General features: G+C 35.3%; 1 protein-coding gene across 1 annotated transcript in view; it reads right to left on the reverse strand.

Moving 5' to 3' along the window:
- The window catches only part of SNX29 (sorting nexin 29), an 87,452-nt gene that overhangs the window by 18,758 nt on the left and 46,963 nt on the right, over window positions 1-21,731 (reverse strand). Inside the window, exons 19-20 of the mRNA XM_054391275.1 lie at window positions 14,604-14,744; window positions 5,119-5,258 (exon numbers count right to left, since the gene is read on the reverse strand). Coding sequence (XP_054247250.1) covers window positions 5,119-5,258; window positions 14,604-14,744 — 281 coding nt within the window. The remainder of the gene's footprint in view (window positions 1-5,118; window positions 5,259-14,603; window positions 14,745-21,731) is intronic.

A 21,731-nucleotide genomic window follows, 5' to 3' on the forward strand; every position in this document is an offset into this window, starting at 1 on the left:
TTCTTTTTGAGTGGCTGGCTGAGTGGTACTGAAATTTGCCTGTCAGTTGGACCTGTATCTCGCTACTGCACTTCTCATAACTTTACCTTCCAGGAAGCAAGAAGCATTTAGAAAAAGAGGTAGAAATGGAGACATTTTTTACTACCTTTTAACTTGGTGATTCAAAGACAACTGACACAAAAATCCTAAGAACACCACTTTTGCTCTCAAATATGTTGCCAGTAATGTTACCCAGTGAAATGAAGACAACATATTTTTTGAACATTACAATCCTCTAATCACCACAGAGAACTGATGACGACTCTGGTGTTCAAACATATCCCACAGACAACAGTTTCTCAGAACCTGCTCTAGCCTTTTTCTTGACAATTTACTGAGCAGATTCTCTGCTTTCTTTGAAACATATGTTTGAGCAGCTACCACAAGAGAACAAATGTCCAGCTCTGCAGCTCAGCAGAACATATAATTAATCATTATCTAGAAACTGTTGTAAAACGTAGCTGGGGCCTGGAAAATGAGATTAAAAAAACCTCAGCACAGTCATCTGTGAAAATATTCACAAAATTCTGTTTGTATCATTCATGCATATATTTTAATCCAAACATTTGCATTGCCAAAGCTAAAGAGTCAGTAAGTGGCAGTACTCTTATTTGAATATCATTGCATTTTGTTCACACATAACATGTGTTTGACCAGCTGTACAGTTAGCTAACACTTCTTTTATGTAAAACACAATTTAAAGTTGGAGGTTGTGATCTTGGGCAATCATAGATTTACAGAATATTTCAAGCTGGAAGGCACCTCTGGAGAATGCTTAGCCAATCCCATTGGCACAAGGTTGCCCAGGATTGTGTCCTGTCAGGTCTTTAAAATCTCCAAAGACAGAGTGTGGCAAACCCATTAGAATGTTCCATCACCCTTACAGTAAAAAAGGTATTTCCTTTTTTTTTTGCATTTCAGTTCACACCTATTATGAGGCCATTTTATACAGAGACAGCAGAGAGAGAAAAATGGAACATCACAACTTTTTAGTGTTTCATTTCATAACCTTTCACAGGTTCTAGCTTTTTACATACATGAATCATATAACCTATTAAAATGATTTATGCTGAATGACACAATTCTATGATCCTAAGAACTGTGATGCTTTTTCTCAAAGATCTCTCTTATTCTTCAATATGTATTTACAAAGAGCTAATATGTGTGATATTTTTCTGATAGATCAGTATGTGATTAAAACATAAGTGTACATGTTATAACATGTTTTATTTATCTGTAATGTACCAACCTGTATGCAAATCAATGGTAATTTAGTAAGAATTACGAGAGGCCTTCACCAGCTAGCAGATGGGAGCAATCCAATTCAGCAGTGCCAATTCTTGATTTAGGTTTTGCACTGCATGCACCAGAAAATTTAACTTGTGATGTCAATTTATTATTACAAAGAATTTGTTATTTGTCACGTACATAGGCAAATGAGCAGAGACAGAATCTCTTTTTCACATTAAGACAGGAAAATGTATTATAAAGGAAGCTATTTGACCAAACCTGTGACTGAGCTAATGCAGCATTAAAATAAAAATAAATTAAAAAATATATACAAATTGAGATTACAAATGATAAAGACTACAACAGAAAGAATGCAACATTAATCACACTTCACAGCGTAAGGTAACAAAACAAATTACATTTCCATGATTAACCACTTGCATTTCATAAAGTAATGAAGATAAATGCTAGCAAACTGATTCACATTATTTTACTGCAAACTGTTAACTGTATCTGAATTTCAAAAGAAAATTCTTTCTTTCTAACAGTGGCAGGCTATTTCATACAGATCATGCTTTGCCTCATCCAGTCTGTGCCTGATTGTATGAAATCACTGCACTTGACAAGGAGAAATCCACAACAGAACAACGTTTTAGGCAATATTCCTTCCAGCATTTAATATACTGTGGGTTCAGTCTTGAAGAGGTTAATCTTATTTTCTGTTCACCATAATCATATTCTAGGATTTAAACCAGATTTTAAAAGTGATTAACTAAAACTGACCCTGTAATTTCTATCTATGGGATGCCTAATCAGACACAACCTTTATGGGATTTTTCATTTTCACACTGAAGTGTGTCCATTTAATTTTGCACTGAGAAGAAATTCTTTAAGACCAGATAATTTTTTTTTTTGCTACGAAGCAATTGCTTCCTAAATCTAATGCCCCAGATACTTTTTACACATATTAAGATTGCAATTCTTTCTCCTAGACTCCTAGGTATCACTACTCTCTGCAGCACAGTCCCGTGACTAAACTCTTAATGTTTTGTAACTGTTAACTCTTTCATTAAGAAAGATGTAATCAGCAACTATTAACATGTTAATGCTAAAAAAAAAAAAAAAAGTTTAGAATTATTATATATCTATTTGCCATGCTTTATATTAAAGTATTATTAAAATATCAGAAGAACTGCAGGTACAGTACAAAGGTTACAACTGAATAATGTAATAAACACTTTAGAGTCCAGCATGTCCAAGACATTTTGATGAAGCTCAAAACCCAGTAAGGAAGAACAATACTGGAGAAGTTGGCAATAGGAAGTAGAACCGAACTGCATTTTTATTTTAGATGCTTTTTCTTACTCACCAACAGGTCCAGGTCATGACACTCAGAAAACAAAGGACATTGAATTCAAGTGATAGCCTAGCAATGATGATACTTTCTACAATGTGCTCCTTTCATCATTGTCTGAAGGTTCTTTATACTAATTTAATACTGCTGCTCTAGCTGCAGAGGAAGAGTTTGATATCTCAGTAGAAAAATGCATTAAAACCCCACTTTGTCTGCTGCAGGTGAGGTATATATTTATTTTGCTCAACAGCCTACCTTTTCCAGAATCCCACTAATATTCCCATGGAGAACTATCTTCTCTTGCTAAGAGAGACTGCTGATACATTTATTATTTGAGAAAAAGCTCCCAGGGAATAATTCAGAGATACATACACAAACAAAAACTTTTTACCATAGTGTCCAGATATCAAAGCATATTCTTGAGTCCACTACAGTGCGCTGCTTCATGCAATGTGTTCAGAAAGATGAAATTGACAAATGCAAAACCCCTCTTAAAATAGTCTTTTTGCAGCTCATTGCATAACTACACCCAAAGAAGGTCAGCATTGATGCAGTGGTGATCATAGTGGTGTTTACAAAGTGCTGACAAACCGTACTGGCAAAAACAAAACCACTTTGGTTAAAACATGTAACACTGCCTTACAGTTCAAGTAACAAACTGCTACTATGAAAGTTTTTCATCAATTAGTATTTCTAACGAGAGCATCCACAGTGTTACCTGAAAAATCTACTAGCTTGTGGTTGAAGCTGTTGCCCATTTTTGTCACAATTTAATATTAACTGCATTGCAATCTTTATGACCACTTGTACTGCTGAGGTAATGATAATTACAAAGTAAGTCAGTGTAAGCTAAAAACCATAATTTATTAAAATATCTTACACCCCACAAAGCCTGAAATTGAATTTCTTTCATAAGCAAACTACTTGAGGAGTAAAAACTCATTAGCCTTGACTTACAGATGTTACTCTGCATTACTGCTTGTTGGTGTGGAACTCTGGATAATCATTTAAACAAGCCAATGAAAAGATGGGACCTTAAATAGCACACTGTTAAGAATTTATTTTCCTACTCTATGTTTAAAGCAGCAAGTTATGAAATGAAATTGACAAGAAATTATTAGTTCACTACTTCACAGAGCTATACTTAACCATCTTAAAATAAAATATAATTGGACAGGAAGAGCAAAAATTATTTTAGTTGAACATTCAATTGCAAGTGTTATTTTGTATTTGTCCCTATATTCTTTAAAAAACAAAATGAAACCAAATGTGAAGACAAGTTCTTCAAAATGACTTAACAAAAAGCCATGTAATGGGCCCCACAACTGGAAGTACTTGAAATCAATTTAAACTTTAGAGCCCTTAGTCAAATTCTACTAAAGACGTTCTTAGGGAGAAAAAGGTTAAGTCTTTTAAGATGTTTGTCCCTGCAAACATAATTTTACCATTTATAACATCATCATCAAGATGGATTTTTACTTTTTCAGTTCCAGAAAAAATAAGAAAACATAACAGCCACAAAATACATCTTGGCATTCTTCCATTTCTCTATTACATATTCTAACAAATATAGCTTTCTTGAAGTAAAGTTTCAGTTTGAAAATGGGAAACTCTGTATAAGGCCATGCAAATAGTACAGCTAAGTATGAATGCTTCTACTGAAGCTTTAAATTGGTCTTGATTGTGCAAATTAATCCGTTCACAGATTCACAGGCATAGATGCACAATCCCTGTGCAGAGGTTTATGGACAGCAAATTTAATACAATGGCTTACTCTAAACGTGTTCAACACATACATAATTTGTACAGGTGCAGTGTAAAACATTACAGTGAAAAAATATCAGTGAAAGAAGTAAATTAACCTTGAAAATAAAATTTTCATTAATAATACTTCTTAAATAGATCTAAATATCATTTACAATTGGCAAAGAACAGTGTGAACATCAAAATGGGAATATTTTGAGATTCTTAACAGAACACTGTTTTATACTGTTTCTGGACAAGAATTCAACATTACTGAATTACTGAAATCAGAACATGTGTCAGATTATAAAATTCAGCTAGAAGGACTTCCACAGCTTGACTTTTTAATTTGATTAATAAGTACCAGAACAGTGGTCTACCCTAAGCCTATAAATAAACTGAAAACCAAAAATGCAAACCGTGAGCAAACAAAAGCAAAACTAAACTGATAAAGACCAAATTAAATTAATCAAGAACACCTGATGCTTGAAAAGTTTGTGTGGATGCAGATATTGAGGTCACTTAGATATTTTTAAAAGCTTCACAAATTATTTTCTTTTCCAAAGTCACCATTGAAATAAGCAAAAATTACTCCACGTCATATATTCATTTAAATATAACAAAAGCACTTGTACTTTGAAGAGGATCCTTCTATCTAAAAACAAACATTTTGCAGATGCTAGCATTATATTTTAAATAAAATTGTGATTAAAAAAAATTAGTATTTTCTTGACTACTTGACAGATACTTACACAAAAAAGGGCATCAGCTGAATAAGAGTTTCTTTTTTGGGATTGGCTGTGAATTCTGGCACGGTCTGAATAATTTTGTTCATTACATTCCTTAGGTAATTTTGTAGCTGCTTGCGTCGCTCTTCTACAAATTTTGCATCCTAAAAACAGAAAGGAAAAATATAAATGCAAAGAGAATATATTTTCCAATTTTATAAAATAATAAAACATTCTTAATAAGCATAAAATAGAAGGTTTTGATGATCTATGTTTACTAAGTCTATAGAAATATGTTGGCAGTATGGAAAAAAGTCTTGACTCTGCCCTTCTTAGAGATAAAGGAAAAATCACACAACCTAATAAAAAAATTGTTTCACAAAAACATCCACTGACAGGATGCTGAACTCTCTTCTTGGCAGAATGTCTAAGGACCAGAATTACTTTCCTAACAGCAGATCTCCATAAAATACTACAGTCTTAGAAAGGCAGTGTATAACCATGGCACAGAGGAAGTGGCTAACAATTTGTGCAATTCTTTTTGAGATTGAGTCACCAGTCTTCACAGGAGAAAACAGAGACTTATTCCCACAAGTTCTTCACAATTGATAATTTTTGGAACGTTAGGTACACTATCTCCAGAATGGATTAACACTTTTTTATTATGTTAACAAAGTATTGTTTTGTGACGGAGTTTTCATATAGTAATTGCTTTCTTCAAGTATCAAAGTTCCTATAGTATTTTAGATCTCAGGATTTTATACTCTACTGACTCCAACAAATAAAATAACTCTACAAATTCCACCACACTCTGTTAGACTTTTAATTTGCAAGTTCCTCAGCAACCAGCACAACTCCAGGCATCCTGTAATTTATATCTAGCTTAAACTTCTCCCTGCAAGAGATCACAATTACAGTGGACTGCAATATAAAGTCTAAACATTTCACATGAACATAAGGCTCTTAACAATGAAATCAGGTGCTGGCTGGTTTGTGCTACAGCCAGTCTGCTGTATCTCAGAAATGCTGTCATTCTGATCACCTGGTTTAAATGTCAAACTATGTTCTTAAGTCATGGAAGCCAAAAGTATTATTAGACAATTACAGCTCTGAAGGGAAGAATATCATCTTCAAGATGTGTCTATCCAACCTGTATTATTTGTGTAAGAAAAGCAGTTGAAACAAGTTCCTGTTTCTTGCCCAAAAAATGACAACCCACTAAAAAAAGCAGCATGAACAAATTAATTGTATTAAAAGGGTTTAAGCCATGCATACTACACATGAAACTGCCCACTGTAATAGTCTGTAAATTTCTACATTTACTGTTCAGTGAAACAAACTGGAATCAAGTGGATAAAATACAGAGAAGGAATCAAGGCACTGTCATGCCTTGAAATGAAATCTTTCTTTAAACAGGAATTTACTATATAATGGGAATTATTGCTGTGTGTTTCTCTACTAAAATGGATGATGCATTTCCATCATTTCAGTGATACCACAAAGTAAGTAATGCTTTTATACAAAGTCATTTAAAACAGGCATTGCTGAAAACCATCCAGCAGAAGACATCCTAAGGGTGAGCTATGGGCTTGTCAATGCCCTCAATCTAGCACGAAACTGTGTGGATAATTACAACATTTTCATTAGCATTTCTAATCTTTTAAGACTTCATGCACTTCATCTCCTGCAGTTCCACATAGAGTTGCTTGGCTGTTCAGTAAGGAAATGGCAGTTCAGCAGCTGTGCCAATCTTTTCAGGTCACCAAAAGAGCTACAAGCTCAGTCTATGGCTCACAAATACAGGTTTTATTCAAATGTTAATTTTTTTTTAAAAGTGTTAACTTTTCTTTTGAGTAAGAGGGTAGTTTATGTATCACAGCATTATAGCCACTAAGGTTTATAGTAATACTAAGGTTTTGTCTGTGCTTTCTTAAGATTACAACATTGTTGTATAGCATCCTCCAAGCAAGTCCAGAGCACAAGCATACTAACACACATAAAAGTGTGTAGCACCCAGGCCGAATCAGAGCAGACAATCTCATTTTGATAAATTCTTCACTTGTGATAAATCTCAAACTGCGTCTTGTACCTCTCTAAATTTGATAAGACATTTACAGAATCCTGGAACCAAGCATATTCCCTAAAACACCTGGCATTTTCAAGATAGCAATATCATCCATTCAAAAGGCTAAACTTTCTCAAACCTCTCTTTGAGAAAAAGTGTTAAAAATTACTAAATATCAACAGTTTCAAAGAAATTCTGAAAATAAAACTAAAACTGACATCTTTTTAGTGTTGGGTTTAATGCCAATGTTAGAGTCAGAACTCAATTTTTAATGTTATGCTAACAAAATCAGAGTGTCATTTAAATAGTTCATAATTTCAAGACATAAATGCCAACCATGTGACAATTTGTCAACTGGTCAGGAATCAACTATTCATCAAAAAAGTATCAGCAGAGAACTGCAGCCTACAGAGAGACCCCCTGGAGCTTGGCTATTGAACAGGGAAATTTTTTTCTCCCCAGACCAAGTATTATCAGTCTACTCCGTTTTTTTCAGGAGATTATGGAAACCATGGCAACAATTCATGAAATTGAGAAGCAATTTTTCAGTAGCCTATATTACAGTAATAACCATCAAAAATATTAGTTAAATTGTGTTTCAGTTCAGTGCTTCCCCCAACACCGCAGTTTTCTTAACTTACAAGGTTTGCAAAATGCCCTAAAGAGCAATAAAAACAGACTGTAAATCTAAACCAACAACAAACTCCAACCTTTACAAACATGACACCCAGTGCTTACAGTATACAACCTCATATATATATATATATATATATATATATGGGTACCTTGATGCCTTCCCTAAAAAATAAAATAAATTTTCAAAAAACAGAAAACACTGAGCCCATAGCAAAGAGCCAAACTCACAAACAGGTTAACAAAGACCTACGATTTCTCTTCTATCCTCTCAGCAAGTGAAAGAAATTGCTGTCAAAATCCCCTGCAAAGTTCAGTAATGACAGTTTCTGTACTACATTTCAGTAAATATTTTCCATTCCCAGGAAAATCCTTCAAGTAGAATTTATGCCACTTCTCTCTTGTTAGATAGTCTCAGCAAGTCAGGAGAGGGGATGCTAAAAGAATACAGATGGGTGCAGACTGCCACAGAAGTGCTGAGAGGATGGTTACAGAGAGACACAAAATAGCCCAGGTACCACTCTCCTGGCTAAGCTCTCTGTGGACAGATCTGGCTAACATTACAGCAGTCTTGCTTAGTCTGCTGATATGCAGCAACATCTAAGACATCTAAAGGAGATACAACAATTCTGTTTTCTAAAATAAAAACTGAATGAATGAGGAATATCAGTATCAAGTGCCTGTTATTTATAGTGCTTTCATGTAAAGGTACTTCACAAAGGACAATGAGGAAGATCAGCTTTTTCATGCAGGAAGTGTCTTCAGTGTTTCACACGATCTCAAGTACTCAATGTTTAGTTCTCACCACGTTTTACACTGGACATGTTGAGTACAATCAATAGCCAAAAAATCCTGGAGAGCAAGTAAGGTTAGAATTTACCAGTATCACTGACACAGACAGTGGGATCAAGGCACCCTCTGCAAGTTTGTAGACGACACCAAGGTGTGTGGTGTGGTGAACAAGGTGGAGAGAAAGCATGCTGGCCAGAGAAACCTGGACAAGAAGTGGGCCCTCGTGAACCTCATTAGCTTCACTGCGGCCAAGTGCATGGTTCTGCACATGGGATGTGGCAAACCCCAGTATCAAGCACAGGCTGAGGGTTGACAGGATGCAGAGCATTCCTGCGGAGAAGGACGTGGTGATAGTGGTGGATGAAAAGTTGGACATGATCTACCTATGTGCACTCACAGCTCAGAATGCCAACCATATTCTGAGCTGCCTCAAAAGAAGCATTGCAGTAGGTGGAGTGAGGCAATTTTGTCCCTCTGCTCTGGTGAGACCTCACCTGCAGCCCTGTGTCCAACTGGAGTCCCTCAGTACATCAAAGATGTGGACCTGTTGGAATGGGTGATGGCTGGAGCAACTCTGCTATGAAATCTTTTTAGCAGGACCTGTTTTGACAGGCCAAAGGGTAATGGGTTTAAACTAAGAGGAAATATTTAGACTAGATCAAGGAAGAATTTGTTTACAATGAGGGTAGTAAAATACTGGCACAGGCTGCCTAGGGAGGTGGGAGATGCCCCATCCAAGGAAATAGATTGGACTGGAATATGAGTGACCTGATCTAGTTAAAGATGTTTCTGCTCACTGCAGGGGGGTTGGATGAGATGATCTTTAAACACCCCTTCCAACAATATGTTGGGGGGGGAGGGGGAAATCAACTATATTGATAGGTATAGGAAAGGCAGAAAAATGTGAATAAAATTTACATTTCAGAGAAAGGAGATTTTAGGTTTACTTCTGTAATCAGGTGTACCTGCTGAGATCTCTCTGAAAGGGAATTTAATCCAAGTAACCTGGCAATTTAGCACCACCATCACAATAAGAAATAAAGTTAGAAGATTATTTTTATATTTTCCTTTTACACTGGGAGGCTACTAGAATACCTAAATGACGCATGAGTTGTTATAAAACTGCAATATTTTTATCTAGCAGTTGTCCAAGCAGCATGTAAATTACATGACTTTCTTTTTTTTCCCCCTTAATGTCATGATGTAAAGCAACACCATCTGAGCTGTTTCTATGGGCTCTAGCTTCAATATTTTTTATGATAAATTCCTGTTCTTAACTGTAGGATTACAAGACAGCAAAAATAAAAACACCTTGACAGGCAAAATTTTGTTTTGTATAGCCTAAATAGTCTGGATTGCTTCTTCCTAAATTTCAACACCAATTAACATCAAATTTTTTGTAACTTGTAAAGAAAAAGACTCAATTCTCTATTTCCACAAAAATAATTACACTTGGGCACCAAATGAACACTTTCATTCAGTGAGACATTCTGAAAGAGATGGAGAAGTAGGAATTGGCAAACAGTTGCCTTTTAAATTAAACCACCAAAAATGTGATACACTGCTCTTTACTGTGCTGGCTTTAACCTTGATGCTGAGTTTCAAGTAACTCAAGACATTTCATACCACAGAACTTGAAGATGAAGTGTTCACTATAAAGTATTTGTCATATAAAAGCCAACCATTTCCTACTGACTTATTTCTCTTCTCTTAGATAGCAGTATGACAAAAAAATGGAAATGAAGAAGTGAATGCTCTTTTTCAAGTGCTGTATACATAAAACATCAACTGCAGTCTTTCCCAACAGAAAACCCAGAGGGATCAGGATTCAAAAATCTGAAATACTCTGTAGTTGCTCTGTTGTGCAGGTGATAGTGTCACAGTGTCAGAAAAGAGGTGTGCTACAACTAGAAATCTTAATAAGTATGCCAAGTGCAAAATTATTTATTATTTTCAATTTATATTTATTCTTTTCTATGTGTGTGGTACTTAAGTGACCTATTTGCAAAATAGTGTATGAAAATAACTCAATATTACTAGTTAAGTAAAGAGTAGAGATTACAGAATTAAAACATCTATAGTGCATCATCCAAAATTACAGAATTGTTTCTGTTGAAAAAGTGTATTTGCAAAACAGTGTATAAAAATAACTCAATATTACTAGTTAAGTAAAGAGCAGAGATTATAGAATTAAAACATCTATATTGCATCATCCAAAACAGAATTGTTTCTGTTGGAAAAGACCTCTAAGATCATTGAGTCCAACTGCCAACCTACGATCACCGTGGCCATTAAACAATGTCCTTAAGTGCCATGTCCACACATTTCTTAACCAAAGCAATACTTAACTTCAAATTTTTAATATAGAGCTTAAGGATTTATATTTCCAAAGCTTTTCTTTTAATAATGTATTGCAATTCTGAAACATCAGGTCATAATTTTCTACTAATTCTACTTGAAGATATTGGTTATCAAAGCTTAGTACTAAGAAATATTATTTAGCCCACTGCCCCAAAGGGATTAGACAGAAAGTTCGCTTTCTTCTCCACTTTCTAAGTCACAGCTCCTTGTAACAGTACCACTTTGACAAACTACTCTGATAAAAGGATAGTTTCTAGGAGCTACTAAACACCATGAGGTACAAAAGCACATATATCTGTACTTCTGACTTCTAAGCCTCCTTGACCTATGCATGATGACAAGCCTTGCAACCTTTTCACTTGCTGCTTTCTCCAGAGCTCAGAAGAGGGTTTCCTTAAAAAAAAAAAAAAACTTATTCCTCTCATGCTCCTTCTCCTTTCATCCTTTTCCAAGGGGAGTTTAGTATCTCCATCTTTTGGTCTGAAAAGAAACTTTAAAAGGGTACTTGCCTCTGAATAGACAAGTCCTGCTGGCCCAAAATGTAAGGAAATACGATATCAATGGCATAATATGAAATCCTTAAGAGCAAAAATATTACAATTCTAATCTGAATTACTTCAATTTACTTCACATATATAAACACAGCCAGACAACTCTTTACTTGATGAATGGTTAAAAAACAAACATTATAATCATAAAACACAATTTGCAATAAAATCTTTACCCTTTGTATCTTTTAATCCTAAGAAAAGATATCCTGTAAACTGCCTTAAACTCCTCACTACTTCAGCAACAGGCAAACAGACCAGACGCTGATAAAAAATGCAGCTAAGCCAGCAGGAAAAAAAAAAATATCATCTTAGTGCAACAGCAGAATTTCTACTGGCATGTATGGGTGAAAGAGAAAGTCACTGGTGAATTGAGCGTGCAGAATTACAAGACACATTCCAGAAGCCACCTTCATATATGTCCTAAATGCTGTCTTTGACACTGTCATATACGTACATGTCTGTACATGTACACACATACACAAAACAGTTTACAACTTAGCTTGGTCACTGATACATGAGAGGGACACATTTACTTTATTGAACTAACATTAGGGCACAAAAGAAGCTATGGCTAGAGAAATGGCTTACAAACTTCAGTTCCATAGGCTAAAAAATGCTGAATCTCCTAAAAGTAAACTTATTTTAGATTTCTGTATTGTTCCTCCTATGCAGTTAAGAGACACCGCAAAGTCGCTCTCTTCTAATCTCAGAAAGTGCCGTGTATTCTTTCCATATAGGGTATCCAATGTTTTAAAGAAAAGCAAAGGCTATCATGCAGTCAAGTCAGCTCTCAGTGAAAAGCTACCTTATTCAATTTCTATACACTTAGAAAATCACTGAATTCAAATCTTCAGTGGAAGCAAAGAACCACTTCTATTTTGACATAGCCTCTATTGGGACAATACCCTTGCAAGAGGATACTTCATCGGATGTTTACTCAGTTACTAAAACCCATTATTTAAGTGTGAATCTGCCCAGCGTGGAAGTAGCAACTGAGATTCTAAGGATATTGCAATATTTAAAAAGTTAGAAGAGTAAGTCCAGTAAATACTCCTGTGCCATTAGTCTGAAAGCAACATTTTTAAGAAGTGAAGTGCCAACACAGCACCAGCAAAGAATCAGAAGCTAACCACAAGGGCTTATCTTAAATTTGAAGAATTAAGGTAGTATTTTTATGCAAAAGCATAGAGGAATCCCTTTACAATCAATATGAAGATCATATGAAGCTTCTCTTCATGAGCTTCACATGAACTTAGCACACTCTAGGTCATAGAACGAAACCAATCCTTTGGACATCAGGAACCTGAGAGGAAGGCAGCACTCACAAAGACTGTGTTAACGAAGTATGAATTCAAAAGATCCAGAGTACATGAAGGCCAGCAAAAAGGCAAAAATCTATTACATTCAAGAAAACCATACTTTGAAATTTTAAGTTTTGGTACATAGATAGATATAGATATATATCTCTCTCTACATATATCCTGATCTCCCTGATTTCTATTGCAGCAGGAAAACTATGTATGAAAATTGATGGTTCTCCATAATTTTTTCTATATTAATCTCTACTAGTCAAGTTCCCCCTTCAGAGCTCCAATATTTTGCATAGTGAAGTAGTGGATAGTATTTTGTGATTGCAGAGTAGAACACAGTGTCCTGTTGTCTTGGCATTTAGTGCTGGTACCAAAAGAGGTATCAATTACAGTAAAACTCTCTTTCAAACTACTAACATTCACAGTATCACCTTCATTGGCCTCACAGTATCAAACACAGTGTACTGAAGATATGTAATTAATAACAACATTCAAGTCTGCAGCTGGGGTACTGTGTCCTGTTCTGGGCTCCTCAATTCAAGAGTGATAAAGAACTAATGCAGACAGTCCAGAAAAGGGCTATGAAGATTCTGAGGGCAGTGGAACATCTCTCTTATAAGGAAATGCTGAGAAACCTGGGGCTGTTTACCTGGAGATGCAAACAATGAGAGGGTATCTTAAGAATGTTTGTCAATATCTAAAAGGTGCTAGACTCCTTTCAGTGGTGCCCACAGATAGGACATGAGGCAATGGGCACAAACTGGAAGACAGGAAGTTCCATCTGAACAGGTGGAAAAACTTACTTACTTTGAGGGTGACAGTGCTTTGGAACAGGCTGTCCACAGAGCTTGTGGAGTCTCCTCCCCTAGCTATATTCAAAACCCATCAGGACACAATTCTGTGCAGCCTGCTCCAGGTGACGCTGCTGTAGCACAGAGGTTACACTAGATCTCTACAGATTCCTCCTAACCCCTACCATTCTGTGACTCTATAATATGCTGTGGAAATAAGCTTGTGTGATAACTGAGGTAAGCTCACGCAAATCTGCTGTGGAAGTACCACTTTGAAAGCTATTTACAGCAGGCAGCCAGAAGTGTAATCACTGGTTGTTTTCAACTACACAACTGGCTCATGTCTCACTATGGGATCCTTCCAGGAGTGCAATTGAAGGTACCCATTTCTTACTGTAAAGAACAGATACTTTTTCTGAGATCTGATACGACAGAAAGTGATTGTAGGTTGATACACGATTAAGGTAGAATTTTAGCCTAAAGCTAAAGCACTGAAAGAATAAGTGATGCAAATTTTTTAATGAGTTTCTCAACTGATAATTTTCTATGCATCAATTGTGCAACCAAAGCTGTAATTCAATTACTATTTAAAGTAATTAAAGATGAAAGACTATTTAAAAAAAAAAGCTTAAAAGAAGGCTTTTGTAATTTATTAAAGTGACTGATACTCCACCACTTCAAAAAAGAACTAGTTATGTAACAAAGAAGAAAATACATTGTTTCTATTACCAAATTTTCCACTAAAAATTAAATTTAAAATGCATGATCTTCTAATATATGAAAAACAAAACCAGAAAAGCTCTCAGAAGTACTTTCATTTACTCAGATAGTAGACAATGAACAACTACATTATGTCTGCACTTCATGCCAAGCAACCAGACCTACAGGTTTTATTGAGAATTTCCACATATATTTTTATCATCACCTGTCGGGCAGGTGTCAAAAGTATTTATGATAGTCACCTCTCTTTTTGTGTGTGTGGACACTGATAATTTGAGTTAAGTACCTTGTTTCCAATGGCCTTTTTTGGTGGAAAGTTAAAAGTCCTCACTTGTTGGTATTTATTCTGCAATTTATGATGCAAGCTTCTGAACTCCGCATATCTTCGATAAACATTCCATTCATCATCCTTTATCCTAATATAAACCTGCAAAACATAAATATGGAAGGAAATTATTTAAAGACAAACCATTTAACTAATATATCTCTTTCACTCTTTAAAGCTTCATGGCTTAACATCTTCACATTCATGACGCAATGGTACCGTAAGTTCCAGGATCACTTATCCATAGATACATCTCTGACTGTCTACTGTTATACAGATCATTAATGTTATTCTCTCTTCTTCCCTCTCCTACTTTTGTATTAATCAGGACAAACACAGTTTACTCATTTTAACATGGCTCTGGGGCAACATTGCTAGCACTTTTTGTTACCATTGATTCCAGCATATTCTACCACCCAGCACCAAAGGAAAAAATAATTTAATACCACTACAAAACTTATTTCTATGTACTGAACTTGGGTTTTTAACTTTGCAAATCAGCTTTATAGCATCAGAAGTGCAAAGCATTATTTCATGCAAAGCATGAAACTTAATTTACTCTCTAAAAAAATTACAGTGAAAAATAAACCAGAAATGTTATTGTTTGGAAAACAGAGTTCATTCTTTCTGCTTGCACAGGACATTAAGTGTAATTTAACACAGCTGTAGTTTTTGTGATTCTGTTTTTGTTTGCCACTTAATTATTTCATTAGCATATTACCAATTACATGCTAAGTACATTCTCTAGGAAAACTTCATGCAGAAGTGAAATACATTTACAGAAAGATAAGATTTCACTCATTCCTAGGGAATAACCCTTCCTCTACAGAAATGAACTCACCGTTTTAAAAGAACTTTGAAATGGTGCAAATCAGAAACTATAAAGCAAGCATCAAACCCCAAAGACACAGAGTGACCTATTCCATAGCTACTTCTGTAGAATTTGTAGCTCATTCATTCTCATGTGTGTGTGTGTTAATAATCTCAGTAATTTTGCATCACAAATTAAGCTGGAAGAGTACTGATGCCACTGCACTGCCTTGCTTTTCCAACAAAAAAATAGTAATTTAGTAAGTTGTAAGGCAATTATCAGAAGAATGCTTATGCAAAAAAGCAGCACCAGCAACCATTCCACAAGAAATGCACAACAACAACTGTATTTTCGTGAGTACTAGTAAAAAATTAAATTTGGGGTTTGATGTGTCCAGGTCCAACACTGAATTGCAGCTTTTCCTGGTCACAGAAACATTAACATGGTCCTTCTCATGGTCTTTATTAAGAAGACCTCTTCTCTCTACAGACACCTAGTTTCTCATTTTTATAAGAGGGTTCTGTCTTGAATCAAAATACAATACATCATGCAGGTACTATGCAACTTCCGACAAACTATAGTATTTCACTGTAGAAAATACTTATATATACTAATAATATCAGATTCTACTGAATAACATTTCTTGTTACTATTGTACTTTATCTTGTTTCACAATGATGACAAAAACCTAATAATATCACTCCAAAATTATCACATCTAAGAATACAAGAGATTCAGGGTATTATGTGAATTACATGTCTGGTTTGAAGAGACCCCCCAAGATCATCCAGTCCAGTCTTCAATCCAGCACTGAGGGGTCAACACTAGACCATGTCCCTAAGGGCCAGGTACAGATGCTGCTTGAACACCCCCAGGGTTGGTGACTCCACCACTGCCATGGGCAGACCATTCCAATGTTTGTAACCCTTTCAGTGAAAAAAAAATATTTCCTGATATCCAGCCTGAACCTCCCCAGGATAGCTCATAACCATCTCCTCTAGACCCATTGCTTGTCGTCAAGTTGAAGAGGCTGGTTCCCAACATGCGTATGTAAACAAAAATTCAAGTAGTTTTGGTATCAAGAATTCAGATAGGATGACAGTAACAGGCTGCATAAAGGATTCACATTTCTTTTGCATTTTGAAAATAAAGGCAGGATAAAGATAATAAACACCTACGAGACCATCTGTTTTAACAATTCAGTATACCTCTGAAGGAAAATTAAGGGAAACGTGTAATGCAAGTATTTTGCATAATTACAATAAAATTGATTTAACGCAGTAAAACTGATATTAAATAGTCTTTATTGACCCAGCTCTAACCTCTCTCCCTGCCTATTCTCACTTCATCCAGCATATTGTTTGAAATTCTGTATATGCTCCCAAGATTCACATTTCAGCCTCCCTATGAGGGACAGGGACGACAAAAAAAGCTTAAATTATTTTTAACCACATTATTTAATATGGAAATCCTAATTTAACTAAGCATTTATCTTTGCATATGTGGTTTAATGAATCATGCAGTACAGTATTACCTGTTAAGCTCTAACCCACAGTTAACTAATTAAGGAATCCAGTACACTGTAATTTAAATTTTTAAGGACTGAAAAAACATAGCATAATTTCTTAGCTAAAACTGCCAAAGAATTTCTTCCTGTTTCTCTATCTACATAGATATTGATTTTTTTAGACAGTAAGAAATTCATATGCAACATTTGGAGCCCTGTGCATTATTGAATTTATTGGCAATCATAATACAGTATGAAAGGCATATTAAGAGTTCATGATGTAGTACCATTTAAAGCTGTATTATCTCGACAGGGAACACTATTCACACGCCAAGGTATTTCAAGACACTTAATGCAAATTCAGTTGGGAAATCAAGCAAAGTAAATCCTGAATATAAAACTGCTAGGATAAACATATTCTAATCTAGACCTCTAAGACATATAGCTCTCCTCATCAATCCAATACAGACCATATAACAGGAATAACAGAGAACAATTGTGTTTGGTATTATTTCAAAATTTTGTCTACAAACCAGGCTGCCTGAGATGCATAGTCGGAAACTGTCTTAAAAGTCATTAGGATTATTCCCATCACTTCCAATTTATCCACAATTTCATTCATGGTCTTTTAAGAGGAAAGGTTCATTCCCTGATCAATTTAAAATATTCACCACATTCTCTTTCAAATACCCATGTTTTTCCCAACCTAATTAAGAAATTGTCAAAGAAATGAAAATATACAGACCAAAGAAAAACAAGTGATAGAGTGATTGTTTGATTATAGACAAAAATTTGTGCTTTAATAAGAAAAAACAGTCATGCCTGATTAGCATGTTCATCATTAATCTTATTTGGTATAATCTAAAATGTTTACTTCTCTGCAAACAAGGCAGATTTGCAAGTAGCCATTTAAACATTTATATCACTTTAAGAATCACACAATCTCGGTTTCATTATCTTAAGTGTCAGCCACTGGTAATTATAGCAACAAAAGGCATGACTAATGGCATTTGCTGCACACTTCACAGGAAAGTGGAATCCATATGTGTGCAGAAAATAAAAAGACAATCTACAGTTAAGAAATGTGATAAAATAATATTATTGCAATAATCATCTTGCCTCACAGGCACTAAAGAAATTGCAACTAACCACCACCACCTAGAGGTAAAATGTAAATGCAGGATTTTTTTTTTTATTCTGATCTGGATCCTCTTTTTATCCCTGTGAGTATACTAGACAACAGAGTGTTTTCTAATGGTAGGCTGACTGAGCAACATCTGCCTCACAAAAAAGTTTCACCAAAAAGATTGGCATCAAACTGCACAGATCATAAATAGCAGCCATCACAAAGCAAGCAGTAAACAAGAGAAGACAGGATGTTTATAAGAGAAGAGCAGACTTTTGCCAGCATGACCCTGATTTCACAAAGCTGCCTAATATTTGAACTGTCTGCTTAAAGGACTAGTCTTTCTTAACTGTTACTTTGGGTAAAATATCTTTATTTCTTCCTATGTGGCTAGGTCCTGTAATGCTTAATAACTAAGCAATTTGCCACTTACTAACAGCCATCACAAACTTGGTAAAAGAGAAAAATCTCTGAAGCTTCAAAGTGGATAGCTGTAATTGTTCTAATGCTCTTGCTACGTTATGCAATCTAGTCTGAGCTCCTCTCACAGCCCAGATAATTTCATTCAGTAACATCTGATTAATCCTTATGATCTGTTGATTCCTAAGAAGGATATCAACTGGCCATCTAATTAATCTTTCCGCTCAGGTGCAAAATTAATTATACTAGTAATCTGTCAGCACGAACGAATAGCAAGACAGTAGTCAAGAGATGTAAACCTGAAGCAAAACAAAGCTGAACAAGTATGAAGAAAGGCGATGAGATTGAGAAGGTTAGAATGCACTTGCTATGCACAACAGATACATAGTAGTGGAAGGAAAGAGATTTCCTCATCATACCTATTATTTCAATTTGAGGACTAGAATAGTCAACCTCAGCATAGCATTACAAACATGGGCAACTCCTCTTAATCCTATGCCACGACCTCTAAGACTCTCCCATTGTACTCTTACTGCAAAGCATATTGACTTTAACGGTTCAGAAAATTCTCTGGTGAATTATGAATGTATCTCAGTAACTACACTTAAATATGAACAAAAACTATAGTGATACTTATCCAGAAAAGTTGTGCATCTTCTGAAACACTGCTATCCAGGGATCTCCTAAGAAAGGAAATCTTTGTGTCTGGATTTATTTTCCTTCAAATTAATTGGCCCAATTATTTTCTACACTCATGTAAACCACGCAATTTAAGTGAATCTGCTTTAGCAGGTCAGGTGGACAAGATGATCTCCAGAGGTGCCTTCCAACCCCAATCATTCTGTGTAACCATTCAATATTCACAAGCTCTGTGGGGAGATGTCCTTTATCCCCATTATGTTGTGGAGAAAACCACCATCACTCACTTGTTTTGAAACTGCATGCTAAGAGTTTCAATAGATGCTCCAATTTGCATTCTGAAACAGTTAAAGATCTCTTCACGTCTTTCATGATTTGAAAGATTGCTATCAGCCTCTCAGCTGTCTTTGTTGCAGGCTGAGAATTTCTAATATGTACTCTGAATGAAAAAAGCTTCATTTTTCACCCACACTCTTTCCCATTCTGATACACTTCTTTGGAGACGACTTGAACTGCACACAGATAGGACAGAGATTATACACGGCATAATAGTTTGCTGTGTTTTTATCCCTTTCCTGATGATTTCTAACAATTTGGGTTTTAGATCTCCTTAAACCCTTTTAAAATTGTCACACAAACTACTTCGAAATCTTCTGGTATCTAAGCCAGAAGCTATTTATCAGGCAGTTTTCAGCCATTTTGCCCTTGAATTCCTGGTGAACTGCATGTGAAGATTTATCCTCTATTAGTTCAGTAAGATCTTCTACTGGTACTTTCTTAAAACAGATAATCTCCTATTTCTCCACAAGGAATAATCCAGAGAGGGAAACCCCCATAACAACTCCATGGTGAACACAGATTTTAAAATACACATTTTTCTGCTACTGTTTTATGTTCTAAGACCTTCCTCTTTAGCTTGAGTATTTCTGTCACTTTAGCAAGTGGCCTCTTCCTGGCATGTACAAAAGAAACCATTAGATTTCATGGTTTCTGGAAGTTCTAAGAGGCCTGTAACACTATTTTTACTTTTTTCCCTCCAGAATGTGCACAGTCCCCCATTTTTCTTTAGAGATACCTTAAATTCTTTCATTTTTTAAAATGTATCTATTTACTTCTAATAACTTTCCTTATTGTACTGTTAAGCCATCCTTCCCTTGGTTTTCCTTTATCTTTTCTTGAAAGGGGTTATGCATTGCCTCTAAGCAACATCCAGGTTTTGAAGTGTCCATTATGCGTGCAAGCCATCTTAGCTACCCCTTTTAGGTGTTTTTTTAACAGTTTTCTCACTTTTTAACTAATTTCCTTTTTATAGGTAAATATTACAGTAGTGAATTTTTGCTTTCACTGTTCCTTTTACAAGACAATTTACATTAATTTTACTGTATTTAAATTCCTATTCCCATCCCAAATATCTGCTCTTCTTTACATGTAAATCTTCCTTTATTTTTCAGTTTATAAATTCTATAATCTTCAAGTGCCAGTAACTGAGTTCTGCATTTAAAATCATCCTTCATGTGAAAAATCCCTTTATTTTAGAAACATATCTAAATTCTAGTGAATCTAAATCCTTTATTTTTCCAACATTTTTTCCTTCATGGAGCAAAATACTAGATCTCTACCTCTCCAAAGCCTCCATACTCTCCTCCTTTATCCTCTATTAATGGAAATCAAATGGAAATTATCTTCCACACCATTACTTAGTAGCTTATGTAGAAATATGAAGTCTTTCCACCTTTATACTTACCAGGCCAAGTCCCATATCACAGGGCATGGCAAAACTGAACTTCCCTATTCTCAGTACAGATCTTTGTGCTCTGAGGACTACTCACAGTGTAGGAGAAAACAAAAACCTAAATGGCTATTTAATTTTAAAACCCCTGCATCATAACATTTATATCTTTATTGTAGTCACCACTTACTTATTGCAGTTATCTTAAAATCTGTCAGTTTTGTAAAATGGTGAGATACCAGAAAAAAGGGGGGAAAAAAATATTATTCAACTTAACGACTGGCATTTTCACTAAAATTTATACACTAATTACTGTAAGATCCACAGTTGAATGATCTGTATTTATGGCTGTGTTAATTTTTAAGGCAGTATTAGCTCGTTCTAGACCATGAAAACTGATTAATCTGCTGCTCGCAACTACCACCTTGAACCCATTCAAATCGAGTATAAAATTTGGCTGTTTCTAGACCTTGCTTTTAAATTCTTAACATTCATAACCAGTAAATTCTGCCAGTTAAACATTACTGCAAGCATGCAGTGTAACTCTACAAATAGAGAGGTCTGACTGAGATTTTTACATCTAATGACATTCATTATAAAATGTTGCTTGCTTTCAGAGTCCACAACCTTATTTCAGAGCTTGTCCAGAATTCTTAATCCTTAAAGGAACTAATGGATGGTTGAAACTATCAGATGGTTGAAACTATCTGACAAGTATGCTGGAGCTGGAAACTTTTCCTTCTGTATTCACTGAAGAATATAACATCTGGGATTTTTTAAGGATGGAAAATGCACTGATTTTGAACATGACATCTGAAACATTTCAAAATATTAAAATGACACAAAAATAAATGCTT

The sequence above is a fragment of the Indicator indicator genome, chromosome 22, assembly GCF_027791375.1.
Source record: "Indicator indicator isolate 239-I01 chromosome 22, UM_Iind_1.1, whole genome shotgun sequence".
Classification (NCBI taxonomy): domain Eukaryota; kingdom Metazoa; phylum Chordata; class Aves; order Piciformes; family Indicatoridae; genus Indicator; species Indicator indicator.